Source organism: Pongo abelii, chromosome 2 (assembly GCF_028885655.2).
Source record: "Pongo abelii isolate AG06213 chromosome 2, NHGRI_mPonAbe1-v2.0_pri, whole genome shotgun sequence".
Lineage (NCBI taxonomy): Eukaryota > Metazoa > Chordata > Mammalia > Primates > Hominidae > Pongo > Pongo abelii.
In genome coordinates, this window is record NC_085928.1 from 129102995 (window position 1) to 129117149 (window position 14155).

General features: G+C 44.3%; 1 protein-coding gene across 7 annotated transcripts in view; it reads right to left on the minus strand.

Moving 5' to 3' along the window:
- Nucleotides 1-14155, minus strand: part of RARB (retinoic acid receptor beta) — a 779733-nt gene that overhangs the window by 25681 nt on the left and 739897 nt on the right. For all 7 annotated transcript variants that reach the window (XM_024244251.3, XM_054552500.2, XM_054552498.2 and 4 more), the window contains one exon: nt 1554-1714. In XM_024244251.3, coding sequence (XP_024100019.1) covers nt 1554-1714 — 161 coding nt within the window. The remainder of the gene's footprint in view (nt 1-1553; nt 1715-14155) is intronic.

Below are 14155 nucleotides of genomic sequence, written 5' to 3' on the forward strand. Positions count from 1 at the left end.
TGGCAGACATGCCAGTGTTTCTCCTGGCTGACACCAATGGGCAAGGTGGACCCCGGAGTGCCACCCTGGGTCTTGCTTCTCAAAGCCCGGCTCATTTGCTCTTCAGAGTCTGGTCTGCAGACCAGCAGCATAAGCAGCCTGGCACCTTGTTAGAAATGCCCCTAGGCCATGCCTGCTGCACCAGAACCTGCATTGTAACAAGATCACCAGGCGCTTCAGATGCACGCTGAGTTTTGAGAAGTACTGCTCAAGGTTCTACCTCTGCTTCCAGGTGAGCCAAAGTCTCTGGGCTTAGCCAGCAGACTTGTCTGTTTAAGGTGGGTGCCAGCCCTTCAGAAGCTGGTGCCACCCAACTGTGTAGCCTCATCTTCATCTGAGAAGCCACCTAGGTGTGTGCTGGCACCAGTTTCCACGGACGCTCCTCTGGGCCTGCTCCTGGTCACCATTATTGTGTTACAGATACCACCTATATCCTAGCGCACTAAATCCCATGCTCACCAAGAACTGCTGCAAAGCCCCTCTGCTCACTGTTTTTGTTTTTTCTTTCTGGTATCACTATTTTGTCTTTTTATCTTCAGGACCTCCCATGCTATCCTTTTTCTAGCACACCGTTCACCAAACCAGCAAGTGCTACAATATTTGGATTTTTTTTTTTAAAGTATGTTTACTATAGCATTGTAGGTGAGCAACCTAAGCTTTTTAAAGAGGCCAGAACAACATTCTAGTTATATTAATTCATCAAATATCTACTGAGTGTCTACTACATGCCACAAGTTAGAAATATACATCAGTGAACATAATACATGCAAAAACCACTTGGAAAAATTAAAAGCACCTCATGACCCCTCCACTGGCACAACCTAGACCAGCCAACATACACCTCCTACCTTTTAATCTCACTTCTCTTTTTCCTGCCTCTCTTTATTTCTAATCTCAGTGAAAGGCCATTCATAGTGGAACACTGGGAAGCAGAGGGGGAACATTCACTCAACTGGGCATGGGGCATGCCTACCCCAAACTTTTCTAGGCCCTGGCTTGGGGGTTTTGTACCTGTCCTCTCACAGAAGGCAGACCTTGGCCCAGGGGATGGCCTCTTTATCTTGGCTGGATTTCACAGCTGGATTGAGGTTTTTAAAAGATCAGGCCCTTGTCCCCCTGGGTCCCTCTGTACAGATGTCTGTCATGACTCATGTAACACTTCACTGGCTTTACTTGTTTCCTTCACCAGATCAAAGTCTCTGAGAGCAGCACTGAATAGTTCATGTTGCCAGGGCTCAGAACACAGCCTGCCGTATAGCAAATGCTCAGTTAATGCATCTAGAGTGAATGCCTGTGTGCATGACTGCAGTGAGGCGGCACTCAGCCTACTCACTGATTGCCCATGCCCAAAGGCTACCGCACAGAGAGAAGTGGCTACTACATAGCCCCAGCCGGCTAGCATGCAAGTCCCTGCCAGGCCCAGTGCAAAGTGTGCGTGTGTGTGTGTGTGTCTGCACACATGCACGTGCAAGGTTTCCACACTCCCAGCAGCCTGGGGCAGGGGTATGTCTTACCGTGGTGTATTTACCCAGCTGGCAGAGCGAAGGGAAAGTTTCCTGGTGAGCTTTTCGGATCTTCTCTGTGAGATCGTCCAACTCAGCTGTCATTTCATAGCTCTCTGTGCATTCTTGCTTCGAAGTCTCCTTCTTTTTCTTGTTCCTGTCATTCCTGACAGCTGGAAACAAGAGAGAAGGCACATCAGGGGTCACTGAAGGCTGGGCCTGTGCTCCTGAGCTGGGAGGTTCCACCTCCCGATGCTGCCTTAAGCTCATTTGATATTTGGGACAGAAACAGTGGGAAGAGGTGGTAATAACACACCTCCCTGGAAAAGGGATTTGGCAGCCGCGGGACCCTGGCAGAGAGCTAGGTTTGTCTTTCTGTATATGCATGTGCCCGTCAGTTGTTTGGAAAGCTTGGGCTCACCAAGGAGGCTCAGAGTCTTGGCTTGTTGTGAGAGAACTCTTTCTGTGGACTGGATCTCTTGAAGAGAGAAGGATTTTTCCAAGAGCTTTACCCTCAAATGGGATGCCCTGAGTGACATCGTAGGGGAAGGGTCAGGGCTCTGAACAAAGCCCCTGTTGCTTCATAATTAGTATTTCCTAGCTAAACATATTGGTGTCTTTGCTTTTTAGTTTTCTGAATTAAGTGACTGGCACTTTTGAAGAAACTCATCCGAGAGGAGATAAGGATGATGGTTTTTGTCCCTTCATGTTTTTCTGCTTTCTAAACTTTCTGTATGAACCATGTTATCTGTTTTGGTCGATAAAGTTACTTAAAAATAATAATTGATACAGTATGAAACCTTCAGCCTGGAAAACCATTCATTCCCTTATTCGCTGGTAGCCACTCGACTCCACGTTGTGTCTGGGACACTGGACCCACAGCAGGTGTGCGTCCTTTCCCTCTGCATGCTCCGAGCCAAGCACGGTGCCAGGCACAAAGTCAGGGCCCAGGACACAGTGCTATGGAAGCCCGTGCTTCCTCCTGCAGCACAGGCCTCTGGGATGACTTCAAATCCGAGTGTAACTCAAAGCTCTAGCCCCTGGCTAGGATCTCGTGGGGAAAGAAACTGAAACCCAGGGAGGCAGACAGGCGAAACCAGACCATGCCAACCCCTCCAGGGAGCCCATGTTCCCTGGGGGCCCAGTGGGTGCCAGGCTGGATGCTGCCTGGCTGTGCATGCCACCACCGTGACCTGGGAATCTGCACTGCAAAATGACCCAGGGCATAATCTGATCTGCCCTAAGAGGATCTGGCCTGAGCTGCCTCCCTAAGAGCACACAGGTGATTTGAGAACTGGCAGTTCCCTGGGTTCCACACCATGAGAATACCCATATTTGGGGTAGGAGCTGAGGGCAGAGTAAGACAATAGCAGGAGGAGAGAGGAAGTGGTGAAAGGAAAGAGCAAGGGGTGAGAAGGGGGAGGAAAGAAAAAAAGGGAGGTGAGTCCTACTACAAAGTCAGTGTCTGTACAAGCCTCTCCTACCCAACCAGGAGGGAGGGCAGCTGGGGAGAACAGGAACATTTTTCTGAGTCCCTTGAACAGGGTATCACAGCATCTCACTTGATCCTCTTATCAGGTAGGCAAGTTTAAACCCATTTTACAGATGAAGAAACTGAGTCTTGGAGAAGCTAAGAAATATGCTCAAGTTCACATGGTTGAGAAGTTCTTTTCTCACTTGGACTCACTTACTTATTCCTAAGGAAACCAACAGGTCTGAAGAGAACACCCTTCTAGACAGTTTCCTTCCCCCAGGACTCTGAAATGACACTGCTCATTGGCTCAGAAAATTTCTAGATCACTGGTGAAATGAGTGGGTAGTGCAGCCTCAGCTGTATTCTTTCCCAGGGCAGACTGGCCCCTTGAGACCTCTGTGACCAGATCCCTCCCAGCCAGCACAGGACGCTGGGTGAGAGTGGGTATTGTGGTTCAAAGCAGAGAGAATACAAAGAAGCCGGTGGGCAAAGGAGACACAATGAGGGGGAAAAGGGTCATGCAGGGTGGCAGAGACAGCATGGTGGCTCTCCGTGACGATGGAGTCTGGGCTGCTAAGGGGAGGGAATGCCTGAAGGCTTGTGTGTGAGTGCACAGAATCTCAGGTGATCAGACCCCCCTTTTTTCCCCTGCCCCTGCCAATGGCCTTCCTTAGCTAATGGAAAAGTCAAATCTAAGCAGGGAGGGTCCTTCTGAAACAGAGCCCTGAGGAAAAGTACTCGGCAGTTTTTTACAAAGTTATACGCAGAAGTACCATGTGACGCAGCAATTCCTCTCCTAGGTATACACCCAAGAGAACTGAAAATATGTGTCTATGCAAAACTTGTCCATGAATGTTCATGACAGTGTGACTCACAGCAGTTGAAAAGTGGAAAGAACCCAAATGTTCATCACCTGATGATGGGGAAGCAGAATCTAGGATGTCCTTACGGTGGAACATTATTTGTCATAGAAAGGAATGAATTACGGACACATACTACAACACAGATGAAGCTTTAACACATACGCCTTAAAGAAGCCAGTCACAAAAGGCCACACATTGTGTGATTCTAATTATATGGATGTCCAGAACAGGCCAATCCAAAGACAGAAAGTAGACTCGTGGTTGTCAGGTCCGGGGGCAGGTTGGTGGGGAGGGAGGATCGGGAGTGCTAACGGGTTCAGGGTTTTGTTTTTTAGGAGATGAAAATGTTCTGGACTTACTGGTGAAGGTTGCACAACTTAGTGGATCCACTATGCACTGCTGAATTGTACAGTTTCAAATGATGAATGTTATGCTATGTGAATTATATCACAAAACACCACCAACAAAAAACCCAGAGCCCTGTGGGAGGCAACACATCGCTAAATACCAGGGACTGCTTTGACTTGATTCTGAAGCTGAGATGACACCTACAGCTACATTAAAACACAGCAGTAGCCTCACTACCCTTTAGTGATTGTGTGGCAAGGGCCACTGGGGCATCAGCAGGTGAAGAATCCTAGCTCACAAAATCCCCACAGTAAGCCAGGTGAGGTGGGCCTTATGACCCCATTTCTACACTCAATGAACTTGAGACCCAGCAACACCATGTATGAAAGTAGTCAACCCAATGTGCATTTCAGTGAAATGTGCAGAAAGAGAGACCACAAAACAAACTAACAACCCACATAAGGATTCCCCATAATCCCATCCGCAGGGAGGTCTGCAGGACCTGTGTCTGCTCCTAAGCATTCTGCTTCACTGTCCCCACCCACCACCAGGGGCCTGGAAAACTCAGACGAGCAAACCCAGCTCTAGAGGGTTACCAGGAGAGAGGAGGTACTGTGAGCTCTCACCATGGACTATCTGAACCAAGCAAGAAAGGGAGGGGTGAGGTCCTGTGGGAAGGGGCCCTGGGTGAGCTGCAGCTGGGCACCAAGTTGGGAGTCTCTGTTGGGCTGTACAGTGATAACAGAGGCCATTTGCAAAATCACAACTGTGAAGCCAGAGCACAATTTTTCTGTGCTTTGGGCCCAATTTGGAGCACCCTTTGCAGCTCACTCAAAGGCGACCAGGGTGTAACCTCAGGCTACTTTCCACACTCCTTCTGTCCCCTACGTGAAGTCCCACCACCACTGTCTATGTGAATAAAGGGCTCCTGGGATTATCACAAATTGTTCCACACCCACAAAATGCAGGAACAACCCCTCTGGTGATAATGCCCCGATTACATACAGCTTCATAAGTTGACGGACAAATTTTCTAAACACGTGGCTTCAGCAGCTGCTTCCCTCAATGGTTTTAAACTCTAGAAGAACGCAGACACAGTGTTTGAGAAGGGCTGCCAAGAACCACCAGAATCATGGCGGTGACGCAGTGCACAAGAAGCCATGGAGGCCTAGGGATGGTAGCTTTGTCCAAGTTCTTGGGACCATTGGTCCCTCTGAGGCCTCGTGGTCAGTGGCTCCTGGGGCAGGGTAGGGGCTCGTTCCCCTGGAGGCCAGCAGTGGGAGGCAAGGGCGACACAGGTACTGCCGGGGAAGTCAGGAGATCTGGAACCAGTGCTAGCTGCACCACTTACCACCTGGGGTCAACTCCAGAGCAGACAGCTCCTTTCAGAGCCACCCCCAAGATGGCAGTAGCGCCTGCATGGAGACACACAGATGGTGGGCTTGGTGGGAAGGAGGTAGACTACTGTAAAGGCCTATGCGGGTTAGTTATGCAGGAAGAATGTAAGGCCCTTCCGTGGGGAAATGGATGACCTAAACACCAAGGACTTGTGGGGATTACTGTGGGGCCTGTGGCTGTCAGTGGCAGAGGAGACTGACATAAAAAATGGTGCTTGGAGAAGCCATTGCAGTGGCACCAAATGAGTGGGTGGATTTATTTGTTCCTTCATTGTTTTGTTCATTCATTCATTCAATGAATATTTATTGAGTATCTGCTATGTGCCATCGCAACACAGGATGGTTGTTGCTACCATGGAGCAAAAACTTATGGTAGGAGACAGACATTCATCATACAATAAAACAGTGACCGTAATAATAATAATAATAATAATAGAATGTTGGCATCACTATTATTACATGTACTGCAATTAATATACGAGAGTATTATTTACCACAATACTGAAAGTGTTCATTACAACTATCACAAAGCCTTCTATTCATGGTAGGCATAAAGCCTTCCACTCATGGTAGGCCATTCAATCCTTACAACAACCTAATAGAGTAGGTATCACTATTATGCCCATTTTGCAGATGAGAAAATGGAGGCACAGGAAGATGAATACCCTGCCTGAGGCCATGCATCCTGTAAGTGATACAGTCAGGATCAAAACTTAGGAAACCCACTGTGCTCTGCTGAGTCTGAGTCTACCCCATGTACACACAGTCCACAGCGTAGTAAGTGCAATGAAGGATGCTACAGGGAGCTGTGCCTGTGTATTACTGGGTGTGGCAGGGGGATCCTGCTGGTCCTAGATTAGGAAGCTAATGCTGGGGAATTGGGAGGGTAAATTGAGGGGTGCTGTGGGATGGTGGGTGGGGAGATGACTCTCTTCTCTGGGAGCGTGGGGTGTGCATCTGATGCTCAGCTCCAAGGCTGCCTGGGATGTTTGATGGTGGACCTCTTCTTTCACTCTGATGGTATATGCACTGACTGGTATATGCACTCATATGCCTATGCCAGACCTGGGGGTTTGACAAGCTGCTTTCAGGTACGGTGCACCTCTGGGAGGGAATGGGGAGGCAAAGAGAGGAGCAAACACTGTCAAGCCTGCATCAAAGCCCTCCCCTCCAAGTCTGTGAATATCTGAAAGGCAAGGGCCACATGTTACTTGTCTCTATGTCCCCAGGGCTTAATACAAGATCCGACCAACAGATGGGGGCCTCAAAACTGTTTTGCAAATGATAAGGTAGACATGTAACTAAATGTGGTGTTCTGTCCACTGTCAGGGCCTATATGTGGCAATACAGAGTTCACCTGAGCCTCTTTCTTCCAGAACTTAAAAGTCTCATTATCATGTTGGGGCCTGCGGGGGAATCACTAACTACTCTCCACCCCTACAGTAGTAGCCAGAAGGTTGATGAAGCAGGTGGGGCATTCAGGGGGTCACAGATGTGATTTATACACCTGATAGAACCCGGCCCGATGTTTGCAAAGCGCTTCTTGGATGAAAGGTGCTCCATAAAATATCAAGTATTCTCCTTGTGAGGGGCTAAGTGCTACAAATCAGATTTGGTGGCATAAAAGTAACATATTTATGATCCACTATCATATTGCAAATGAAATGAATGTAATAAAAGTGTCGCTTATACAAATACCTCTGATGAACGGATCTCGACCTATGAATATGAAAACAGACACCCAAGCACTTTTATTTGAATGTCTAATCATGGAAATAAATGAAGTCATGTTCATTTTAATGTGTGCACTTGTGCATGTATCTGGGGTATTGATTTTCATGCACACAATAAAAATTTAATGCAGGAAACATGCAAAAGATGTAGATTCACTTGGATTCAGGAAGAGATGAAAACAATGCTTCACTAAAAATCCTTTCACATCAAAAAAAAAAAGGACAATACAGTTGATGGTATTTTTGTCCATAAAGTTCTTTATATTCAGCTTAGCAAAGGAAGCATGATGGTCTATTTATTCTTGCTTGAAAATTAAAGTCTGGAATTTGTTCATCTTGACTCTTCAGCTCCTTGCTAACTGCAAGAATAATGAGTCACAGTTGGTGATTAGAGCTATGGGGTTGTTGTGAGTTGGGGATGACCTGTAACTAACACACTGATATATTTAAAAGAAAAACATTAAAACATGCTTTAATTTTAGTTAAAAAATCATTTTCTAATCTCATTATGTAAACAAGCTACCATGGATCTGAAGGCAGGTGGATCTATTACTAATTGTTAGAGACTTACTTTTCCCATAACCTAAGGCTTTAATTCAAGCATTTAACATAGCAGGTCCCACTGTAAACTGGGTAGAGTTGGGGTGAGTAAACACTTCTTCTACATCAGAATCTGCCTGAAGGTGGGGACTGTGTCTTTTTCCAAATAAAGTGCCTGCCACGTGAATTCCAGTTGAAATTGGAACAAATATACAGAGAAAAAAGGTTAGTGAACGAGGCTGCAGCTAAGTTTTCTTGCCACTCATGAGACATGTGCCTTTTGGACCAGGCTGAGGGTAGGGTGCCGAAGGGTATGTGTTGAATGAATCAAGTTATTCCATTTCCAGGGACTTTGATTTCAGGGTTTGTAAAATGGAGGTCAAAATTGAATCCTAAGAGGGCTGCTCTGAGTCTGCGACATGTAGCATATGTGCAAGGACTTCAAAAGGGGACAGGAGGCCCCATACAACATCGAAGTCTAAGAGACGACCTGGTGTTCATTGTGCCAGCAATCGAGCAAGGGGCTCGATTTACAGAATATTGAAGTCTTGGGGGAAATAGTCTGGACATAGCATTCTGAGAGTTTAACATGGATCTTCCAGCCTAGCTCAGCTTCTTAAAATTATTCAAAGAAGTTATAGAAAATCTCTGAAATATCAGAATATACAGATGTCAAATACTTCTTTGTAGTTAAAGTGGTATGTTATGCTAATGAAACTTTCAAAACAAATTTAATCCTATTTCCCTCACTGGTCACTTTTTGATATGCAGATTTTACCTCTTCTTGTGTGGACAGTCTTTCAAATACTTTTTCCCTGCTCTGTCTGCGCTGGTAAGGGCAGCCCTACGGTGGTCGCATTCATTTTCAGACAAGCACGGTGTGGTAGGCATCCTTGCAAGGCAAGAGATTTAGTTTTAGATGAAAAATCCTTTTCTTTGGATATGTGAGCTATAAGAAATGTCTTAAGTTCAATTCCAGAAATGAGAAAAAAGAAAATGTTCTGGCTTAATGTATAAAAGTAGGAACTCAACAATGAGTAGTTGAGGGATGACATGAACCCCTGAGATGCTTTCCTTCATAGCCGGCGGTGCTTCTTTGTACACTTCCTCTGGCAGCAATGGGCTATTCTCAATGACCACTTTGCCTAAATCCTGTCCAAAGAGGCATATGTGTCTGTGGCTTCGTGTTTGTGACAGAGCTACCCAATATGAATAAGAGCTGAGATGAAGCCCTTTATTTATGGCATAAAACTGAATGTTAAAAAAAAGTAAATTAAAGACACTGTGGCTGGCCCTCTGCTTTTTAACCAGGAACAAACTCACACACTTACTGTATGATCAATTCACCTTGTTTTTAAAAAACTTCTGATCTAGAAAAAAAAAAAGGCTTAGTATCTCTTCCATAATCAATTTTCATAGCCAGGAAATTCTTTGCTGTGCCAAACTCAAGTTCACTTCTGCTGAAGCCCAAGCTGCCCTCATGTATCTGAAACACTGTGAGTGGGTCTTTTAACTTTTTTGAAAAAAGGCTGACAGTCTAATGTTCAGGAATCAATGGTCTTCAAATACGGGTCCCATATATCTAGGGTAAAAAAGTTGAGCAGGGATACAAGCACACCCCTTTATATTTCTTTCATGGAATCTGATGAAGGGCAGGAGGGCAAAAAAGAAATTTCCCAGCAGCAGACTCTTCCAGATAAGCTTGTATCTTGCTCTGTGTCATGTATATTCTTTATAACAAGTTATGGGCTTTCAAATATTAAATAACAGTCTCTATCATGATAAAATATAATGGCCCGATCTTTCATTCCTACTGTCCTTTAAAACCCAATACATTTTTAGCAAATGAACTGAAGTTCTGTTTGACATTTTCATCACACATTTCCTCTTAAAATGTTAGGTAAAATAGAAATGAAGTTTTTCTCAGCTTAGGAAAAGAGAAGCAGAAGTCCCAAGAGACCATAAAGAGGACAGCCCAGTTGTTCCAGCCAAGACCACACTAGATCAATCTGGAGCCAGCTTGAACCTCGGAAAGAGTGCAGGTAAGATCAGCAGAGTTGCCTACCCAGTAGAGAGCCCAGTGAACCCAGAAGTACAACCCGACTGATCCATGGTGCTGTGAACAGTAACAAAAGCTTATAGTTTTAAGCCACTGAGCTTGGGGGTAGTTTGTTATACAGCAATAATCTGTGTAATACAGTCTGTGTAAAAAGTGTTTTTTATGCAACAGTAACACGTGCCCAAATGCCTTTTATCGTACAGGATATTTGAATACATGGTTCCCTCTATTCAGCATTTGAGGCAAGAAAGAAAACAATTGGTCATTCCTACCACTCAAAGATCCCACCCACATCTGTTACAACACACAGAAATGATGGCACTGTTCCCCACAGGTCTTAAATAATATGAAAGAAACATTGGACAAATGGAAGGACCCTGGGGTAAAATTTCAAAGGCCTGCATTTTAGCTCGTCATTTATTGTACTAACTATGTAAGCTCAGGATAGTCTCTTAATGTCTCTGAGCCTCAGTTTCCTTATCTGAAAAATGAGGACATTAATTTTTGTTCATTGCACACAGGATCTCATACATATTTAGATATATACATGATTGCAACACAATGTAACATGAACGAAAATAGTGGGAGTCCTGTATCAACTTGTTTATTCACCAAACATTTATTGAGTCGTGTAGCCACTAAAGAAACTGAGTCAAATAAAGCATGAGGGGTTCTCCCTTCAATAAATGAAAGGCACATGATATATAATATAGAATATAAGGATTTAATATACACAAAAGCTTTGAGATGTGAAATGCTAAGGCAGCAGTGGAGGAAGGAAGGTAGAAAGAAACCAAGGAAGGAAAAAATGAGGGGGGGAGGAAAGAATTTTTATCCAAGACAAGACCAGCATTCTAGCCTGGTGCTCTATAACTGGATATTAAAGGGAAGACAGAGTACAGAAACTGTCAGTTATTAAGCTTCCAGTGGGTTCATCTCTTATGTTAGGACTCTCCGTCTGAACTTAGCTTAGTGAACATTTATGGCCATGCTCATGTCCTTGGGATTCAACATTTTCTGAGATTGCTTAACATACGTGATGGATTTCTGCCTGAGCCATCCACGTGTCAATAAGGCATCTGAGAGAGACAGACAAATGGCTTATAATTTTGCCAGATGTTTGCCAAATACCCTGTTAAGATGTTAATGTAGAGAAGCTCTCGCATATTGTCAATTTTAGAAACCCAAATCATTAGAGAAATGGTCTACATGTAGATACAGGTGTTTATATCACATAGTTAGTTTAAATGAAAAACCTCACTTTACAGCATTTCAAATGGTTTACGCCAGTCTATATACCCCTAAGTGATTCTTATTGAGGTCCTGGAAGTGCTAAAGTTTCTAAGGATCTTCAGAATCACCACATATAAATTTGTTCAGTATAGCTTTTGTTCTAAATGCATTCTATTAATTTTTAGAAAATTGGCAGTCTATGTATGAGATATATGCTAGCCCACTGTTGGATATGATTGGTCAATTAACTATAACCTTCTTTCCTAATCATTATAGATCTGAACGGTGTCTTATAACTGGGAGTTTTTTTCATCTATCCATCCATCCATCTGTCTATCCATCTATCCATCCAAACAGACATCCAAGGAAGAATTGCCTGTTTATCCAGTCCTTCTGTCTACTCATTCATCCATGCATCCATCTGTCCATCCTTCCAACTATCCAATGCACCTACCCATTTATCTGTCCCATTTTCCATCCATTGATCCACCTATCCATCCATTTGTCCATCTGTCCATCCTTTCATCTATTCATCTGTCCATTTACTTGTCTGTCTGTCTATCTATCTATCTATCTATCTATCTATCTATCTATCTATCTCTGTCCATTCATCAATCCATCCATCTTCCTATCCATCCATCGATCCAACCAATTAACCATCCATCCATCCAACCATATATCCATCTATTTATTTCTTCTTCTGCCCAAATAGTTATTGAGCACTTACACTTTGTTTGGCATTATGCATGTTAAAGAAACAAGAGTGAGAAGGTATCATTTCAAGAGATTCACATTCTAGTAAAAGACACAGTCATCTAAAGAAATAACTATCATGCACTGAGCTAGATGTCAGAAGGGAGATATTCATTCTTAGACTCAAGCAATATGAATTCAAAACCTAAGGGACGGGTTGTAAGATGGTACTGAGACTCGCAGATGAGGAAGCTGATAGCTTAGCCTGTGGGGCTGTAGGGAAAAAATCTCAGAAGAGAGGAATCTTGAGCTGAATGTCCTTATAAGAATATGCTAGGTCTTATTCACTCAGATATCCTCAGTGTATAGTCCAGTATCTTCTCCATAAGGAATGTTCAACATATATTTCTTAAATGAATGGGGCTTAGAGAGGCTAGGAGACATTCTGGATGAAGAGACCAATGTGCGCAAAGGCCTAAGGGTTGGAAAAACGTGGCTACATGATGGAATTTAGGTTTGGGGTGGCCTTTAAAGGATGGGCTCTCATTCAGGAGGCCAAAAGGGGAGGGAAGAGCATTCTGGATGGGACAGATATGAGAAAATACTTCCAAGAATGACTGCATCATGTTTGAAGGGGAGTGGAGTGGCTGGTGTCACTAAAGAAAAATGTGGAGACAGGGACTGGTGGGGAGAAATAATGAGGACAGAGAGAAGTGGGGAGATACAGTGAATCACTGCAAGGAAAAATATGCTGGACTTGGCAACAGAATGAAAATGGGGATGAAGAAGAAGACTTAGAGGTAACAATAAGGTTTTAACCCTGTATTGGGCTACTGATGGTATCAAAACAGAGAAAAAATGTAGGGTAGCTGGTGGGCAGTAGGGAAGCCAGTTTTTGGCAGAAATATGATGAATTTGGTTTGAGGGTACATGAATTAGGAATCCAGAGGCTGTCAGAGCAATGGCATTGTGGATTTGGCAAGAGAGCAGCTCCAAAGTTGGATTATTTAGGAGTCAAACCTTAGAGATGACTGTTGAAGTCATAAGCGAGGATGAACAATCTAAGGTGAGAGAGAGGAAAGATTTTTTTTTTTTGAAAGATTAAAAAAAAAAAAAAAAGGGCCAGGAACTAATCCTTGGGAATTGCTGGTAGTTGATGGGAAAGGGGAAAGGGAAAAGGATACAGGGATGAAAGCAGATGAACTGTGGGAGGAATTGGAAAAAAAAAAGAAAACCATAGAAACCAATGGAGAAAAGAATTTGAAGCAGCAGCAGCCTGGCCAAGTGTTCAAGTAGCCGCCAGTCAGAAAGAATGAAGAAGGAGCAAAGTTCATTGGTTTTGGCAATGGAGAAAGTGGTGACTTTCGAGAGAACATTTGTAGCAGAGCAATAAGGATGGAAGCCAGACTTGGGGGTAGGGAAGGTTAAGAGGAGGCCAGATAAAGTCCTTCAAAAATCAACCTAGAAAATAAACTTGAGGCCAAGCACTTGAAAACATGTTTTTGTGTAATCCAACCTGTAGGAGAAGTCAGTGAAACCACCCATGTTTACAAACACAAAAAGGCTGTTTGAATTTCCCAGAGAATCCAAAATTGCTCATTTGCAGAGAGAGGCTCACTGGAGGGTCAATACGGAGTGAGATCTTGAAAGATGCATTCACTTAAGTTCTATGTAAATATCCAAAGCAGGAGACTTGAGCTAACCAAAGGCTGGGAGAAGCGAGTGCTTTCCAGGCAGAAAAGAGTTTGCAGACCTAGAGAGAAGCAACAGGGCAGTTTTGGAGCTCTGCAAGGAATAGGGTGAGGCTTGCAGTTCTGGGTTGTGGCTGGACCACAGCTCATGTGATCGTGTGAACTTGGCCAAGGAGACTTGGCTTTTAAGTTTATTAGGGGTTGCTGTTTAGACGAGTCACTGTTCATGGTGAAGAAATGATTGGGGGTATAGGGACCACTGAAGTAGTTGCTAGAAGTCCCAAGTGAGAGAAGAGGGGTCTAAACTAGGGAGGGACTGTAGGGAAGTGCCAGGGTAGCAGTGCAAGGTGCCAGGCAGCAGGAAGGGTCAAGGGTTTCCAGCTTGCACAATGGTGAGGGAACAAAGGAGGATGAACGAGCGCCTCCTCCTTCTCCACTTAGAATTCCAAGTGCCCATGTGCCACCCAAGTGGAGTTATCCAGTGTGTGCTTTATGTAATTGGCTATCTGGGTTTCAGACTCAGGAGAAGTGATAGGCTGCAGAGAGAGCCTTGGGAAAAGCCCACTTATGATTGGAATGGTAT